The following is a 5,930-nucleotide window of genomic DNA, read 5'->3' as shown; positions in this document are numbered from 1 at the left end:
GCTGTTGCATTGTGGTAAACTGTGGTCAATGACATGAGACAAAGTATATGTGAACTGCTGTATGGAAAGTGAATTTGCTCTGTAAATCTTCACCCAAATAAAAACAAATAAATTAAAAATTAAAAAAAATAAAATAATAAAAAAAAGAAAGGAAAGACTACCAACAAGAACTGTGCTTTTCCCAGCACCACCCAAACCATCCTGCAGTCTCTATGGGGACTCTGACTAGGCCCTGGAATCAGAACACTGGGGGTAGGGGTTGTCACAGCTGGGGAGGAGGGAGTTGGAGGCTCCCCTTAAGAAAATGTGTCCTGCTCAGTTGAAAGTCCTAGAGAATAGGAAAGATTTATAGATTTTGGAGCCCTCCTCCTCAATCAGAGGCAGAGAAGACTGGGGATTTGTCAAGATGTGGAGAAACTTGAAGATTCTTTTGGAGGGTGGGGTGGGAGGTCGGAGCAGGTCAGCAAGTTTTAAAAGCAACTACTGCCTCAGTATACTCCTGTTATTCCATGTGTAGGTCAACTTTTGTAAACACACACAAATTGAAAGGTTACTGTAACTTTGTCCACGGCAGTTTTGTTGGAGTGGAGGGGACTGGTGTAAGTCTGCAGTGGGTCACAGAGCGGGAGGTGAGGAAGTGGTGACAGTGCAGGAGATTACACTTAGTAAAGTTGGCTAGGCCATGATTCCTAGTATTGTGTAATTGTCCTCCATTTTATGATACCGTATAATTATGTGTTGCAAATCTATATGTTAATGAGGCAAAATTAGTGTGGTGTGTGCCATGAGGCACCCTCTTATTAAAGAGCATAACTCGAGTCACATACTTACTCAAGTCACACCCTTATGCAATCACCACCTTGCTCCTGGGGAGCTTCCTTGAGGGTGTGGCCTATATCCAACATGTATGAATACCCTGGCAAAGCTCTCTCTCACTATGTATCCTGTATTTGGTTCATCATCATCTGACCTCCGGTTCTTAGGACTTGAGCCAATAGCCTGCCATCTAACATGCTGATTCTGGGATTTGTCAGCTTCCACAGCCCTGTGAGCCTACAGCCTACTGTCTGATCTGATCCGCCAGCTTCTGCAGCTCCATGGGCCAGCAGTCATCCGCCCTGCCGATTTGGGTTCATCAGCCTCAAAATGACAAGAGCCAGAAGCCTTCATGCTGACCCCTAACCCATGGATTTGGGACTTGCCAGACTCCACAACTGTGTGAGCCATTTCCTAGAGATAAATCTCTTTATATATACATATACATATATATATATGTTGTTGTTCTTGTTATGTGCCATCAAGATGGACCTGACTCATAGCGACCCCTCCTTGGGTTTCCAAGGCAGTATCACTACGGAAGTACACTGCCCCATCCTCCTTCCGAGGAGTGGCTAGTGGGTTTAAACCGCCAGCCTTCTGGTTAGCAGTCAAGTGCCTTAGCCACTATGCTACCAGAGCTCCCATATATATATACACACACACACACTTCACTAGTTTTGTTTTTCTAGAGAATCCAACCTAAGTCAATGGGTAAAGACAGATTCACAAGCACATGTAGAAGAGGACAGTTCATCCTCTGAAGTTGGGGAGAAAAAAGGGCTCAGATGAGGTTAAATTTGAAGTGGAGGGACAGAAAATTGAAGGTGTTGACACAGGAGATTCTACCTTCTCAGTGAAGTCAGGGGTGAGCCTGTTGTCTGCTGAAAGTAGAGGAAGTAAAGAATGGAACAATTATCAAAGGGGTGGGTGAGAACAAGGAAAACGGGCTGCAGAATGCTCTGAGAGCCCTCCGAAAGCTGGAGACCATGCATACAGCCCTAGGCTGGGTTGTGGGTGATTTTCTCCAGTAGGACGGCACATTATGTAGCTGATTTAAGGCTTTGGATTTGCTGGGCATCTCTGAGTGTGGACCAAGAGTGATGTACAGATGCTGAGGGCATCAGTCAGGAAATGAGTCCTACGGTCCAGGCAGGACAGAAGGCAGACAAATGACCTGGGGAGTATGAAGGGATCAAGGCCCTAGTGATCCCTAGTGAGGGGGAATGAGAGAGTATAGAAGTAAGGTTGTCAGTGAGCTGGAAGGGGAGACAGTTCTAGTCAGAGGCAGGAAATCTGCACCTAATTTTCTGATTCAGGGGATGGCAAAGCCCAAAGTCACAAGTCCTCAGAAATCCTGAGTAATTCTTATCAGTAAATTACAAAAGGCAAAGCAGTTTTTAAACTTTAGCTTATTATTAATTCCTAAAAATAGGAGAAAATACAGTCAAAGGTATGTCCTGACAATTCCTAGACAAAGGAGTACCCTTGAAAAAGAAAAGTCCAACAAACAATGTTTACAGTACAGTATAATGGAAGTCTGTATAATTCAGATACACTCAGTTATTATCACCATGTAAAAAAGATACATTCTTTCTCTAAGAAGAATACAAGGAACATGGAAGATCCTGTCATCACACCAGATGACACCAGATCTCTGCCTTCTACGTACCCACCTTAAGCAGCTCCACAGCCACAAGTACCTCCTCAGCAGGAACCTTATTATCCCCCAGCATGTTAGAAAGAGTCCACTTGAGGGGCTTCAGCAGGAAGACCCCAACTCCCCAGGAGATCCAGCTGCTGTCTACACTGGCCATGAAGTCTGATTCCCGCTGTAGCTCCCCTCGACTGCAGGGAAAAAGAGGGCATGTCAGTAGTGCTGAATATAATGTTTCATTCTAGTCACTACCTCTCCCATCTCATCCCCTCACCCCAGGATAGGTATTTTATTATCATCATCATTTTGTTGTTGTGTGCCGTCCAGTCAATTCCAATTCAGAGTGACCATATATGACAGAACAAAACAGTCCCATAGGGTTTTCTTGGCTGTAATCTTTACAGGAACGGGTCATCAGGTTCTCCTGCAGAGCCACTGGTGGACATTAAACATTGTGCCACCAGGGCTCCTTATCATCATCATAACTACCAATTATGCAGCATCTACTAGGTGCCAGCTTCTATGTGCGGTACTGTTTACGCTCTAGCTCTGAGCCTCCCAACCAGTCTGCAAGACAAATAGTATTTTACTGGTATTTTAATTAATGAGAAAATTGAGGGACTGAGAAGTGATATGCCCAAGGCAAGGAGGCCAAATCTAAACTAGGATTTCTCTGGCTCCACTGTGCAAACTCTAGGGCAAGGGAGGGTATAGGACCTATGTTGAGATTTTCTTTCAAAAATGGAGCCCAAAACAATAAAATGAAAATAACAATACTGCATTGGCTTCAAAGTGCAAGACACTGGGAAGAATACAGGGATGTACAGAGAAAGGATTTTCTGTTATTCCTAAACAAAGGTGGAAATGAGAAACATTTTGTGGTATTAGTAATAACAGCAGATAAGTTTACTGAATGCTCACCATGGACCAGGTACTATGCTGGGGACTACATAAGGAATATCCCTTCAAATATTCACAATAAACCTCAGTACAATTATCTCTGCCATTTATAATTGGTTAAATTGAGGCTTCAAGAGATCATATAATTTTTCCATAGTCACATAATTTAGCAAGGCTTTGGCCCTTGATGTTATGCTGTTTCCATGGAGAAATCTCTCCCTCAGAAATTCTTCATATGACAGTCAAGCACTAAGAAGCTTCAGTGAGTGCCAGCGGTTAGGAGAACTCATGGTATTAAAGGCATCTGGATCAGAAGTCCTAAGTCTTATTATTACTTCTAACTAGCTGTGTAACTGTGGTAAGTTACTGACCTCTCTGAATGAAGCTCAGTTTCCTCCTGTCTGTTGAGGATAACACTATCACCTCACCCACAGGACTGCTGTGAGGATCAGATGAAATGGTGTATGCAAATATCTGCATACTATGAGGTGCTATACATCTATTAAATATCAATGTTACCTCCTCAGGAAAGCTCCCAAACACTGCATCTGTTGCACAAGTTATCACTTACAGGACCTTCTCAGGGCACCAGGATACTCAGTAAAGACCTCACCCTCTTCATGTCTTCTCTGCTCCAAACAACTTGTGCCAAGGACAAGCCAGAATACGCTAGACATATTATCTGTGCCAGGCGGTTGTTGGCAAGATTCCTTTGGGCTTCTTTCCCGTAAGTGTCTTTTAGCTCTGATCTTTCTTAGTTTAATAAATCCTATCTCATTATTATTCTGTTTCAGGAATAATTCAAATTTGGAGGCCCACTAGGAAATAACTACATAATGGGGCTCCACGCCAGACAAATCTTTGTCACTATGCTACAATGACTTCTCCTCTCATCACTGGGTTCCCACCAATTCGGACTATCTCAGTCCCTAAATTTCCTCCCCATATTCCCTTTCTCTCTTCCCACAGGCACACCTAACCTAGACTCTTTCTTGTCTTCCTCTTCCTTTATCTATTGAACAAACCCTGAACACCTACTTTGTGCCAGGCCCTTAGCTAGGCACGGTGTGCTATCAGCGAACAGGACCCTTTCCCCGTCCAAGAGACAGGCCCCGTCCCCCGCCCAGAGCCCAGTCCCGGCCCGCCCCTCACCGCAGCAGGTCAAGCAACACCGTGGCCAGCCCCAGCGGGACACTGCCCTTGCGCTGAAAGGCCTCCTGCAAGTCTCGCAGACGCAGGCGCACCACCCCCTGGCGGCGGCTGTAGCTCAGCACCAACGGCGCCCAGAAGCCCATCTTGCTGTCCCAGTCGGTACTGTTCACTTCGCGACTCCTTTTGAAGGCGGAGAACAGGAAGGACATGCGCTCCTCATCCTCCTCCCATTCGGGGGGCAGTAGGCCCGCCGGGTCCCCCCCGGTCGGGGCCTCGGCCTCCCGCTTCGGGGACCACATCGGAACCCCAGCCCCGCCAAGGCTCCAAGCACAACCCTAGCCCTGGTTCCTTCCGCCCTAGTTCCTTCCCGGCTTCCGTTCCTTGATCACCTCCTCCTCTGTCATCACGTCACCGCGTCCACAGCGTGACATAAGTCCTGCGCATCCTCATTACGCATGCGTTGCGCTGCCCTCCCTTCGCCAGAAGGAGGGATGATGGCATTATTTTAAGACAGACGCAGAGCGCTTGTCCCGCAGTCTTTGTGAGACTAGAAGAGATTCTCGCATGCGCCGCTGGTAGGTGCTCTTTTCGCCGCATGAGGAGTCATAGAGTTTAGCGAAGCGCTATAAAGAAGCAAGAAATCAAGCCACTAACTTGTTCTGGTTTCGGCTAGTGGGACTGCAGAAGTCCCTGCTAAGGAACGTCGGGACCACCTGGATGGATTTCGAGGCTCTGAACGTAGTTTACCAAGTGTTCGTCAAACATTTAAACTTCCAAATATGCATTCTACGATAATGTCATCAGATAAATACCTGTTATGAGAGATGGGTAAGCTTCCACTACTTTTGCTCCCCACCTCCTGCCCTTTGCCTTCTGAATATTTATCCTGTTTCTGATTAGCAGTCAAATGCCTTAGGCGCTACGCCACCAGAGCTCCCGTTGTTGTGTGCAGTCCAGTCGATTCTGACTCATAGCAACCCTATAGGACGAGTAGAACTGCCCCATAGGGTTTCGTAAGCTGTAATCTTTACAGGATCGCTATGAGTTGGAACCAACTGGATGGCAACGGGCTTAATCTTTGCAGGAGCAGATTGCCAGGGCTGAGCTGCTGGTGGGTTCCACCCCTTAACTTTTCGATTAGCACCCAGCACTTAACCCTTGTGTCACTAGGGCACCTTATCAGTATTTTAGATCCTTAAAAGTCCAACTCAATTTAAACTCTTCCTTAAAACCTTCTCTGAGTATTCTAACTCATTGTTGATCTCTTTATTCCATGGACTACACAATTAATATTTACTTTCTATCTCCTGTTCCTTCCTAGTTCCCTGAGGGCAGGTACAAGACTTAAATATCTTGCTCTAACACATAAGCAACAAACCAAAAAAACAGTTAATGTCAAATCAAT

At 45.8% G+C, this 5,930-nt stretch overlaps 1 protein-coding gene across 1 annotated transcript in view; it reads right to left on the bottom strand.

Moving 5' to 3' along the window:
- Window positions 1–4,824, bottom strand: part of CHMP7 (charged multivesicular body protein 7) — a 23,002-nt gene extending 18,178 nt beyond the window's left edge. Inside the window, exons 1-2 of the mRNA XM_007950837.2 lie at window positions 4,526–4,824; window positions 2,493–2,664 (exon numbers count right to left, since the gene is read on the bottom strand). Coding sequence (XP_007949028.1) covers window positions 2,493–2,664; window positions 4,526–4,824 — 471 coding nt within the window. The remainder of the gene's footprint in view (window positions 1–2,492; window positions 2,665–4,525) is intronic.
- Between the last annotated feature and the right edge of the window lie 1,106 nt (window positions 4,825–5,930).

Source organism: Orycteropus afer, unplaced genomic scaffold (assembly GCF_000298275.1).
Source record: "Orycteropus afer afer isolate SDZICR_OR568_19922 unplaced genomic scaffold, OryAfe1.0 scaffold00289, whole genome shotgun sequence".
Lineage (NCBI taxonomy): Eukaryota > Metazoa > Chordata > Mammalia > Tubulidentata > Orycteropodidae > Orycteropus > Orycteropus afer.
The sequence above is the reverse complement of the archived record's forward strand: the minus strand, read 5'-3'. Positions and strand labels throughout refer to the sequence as shown.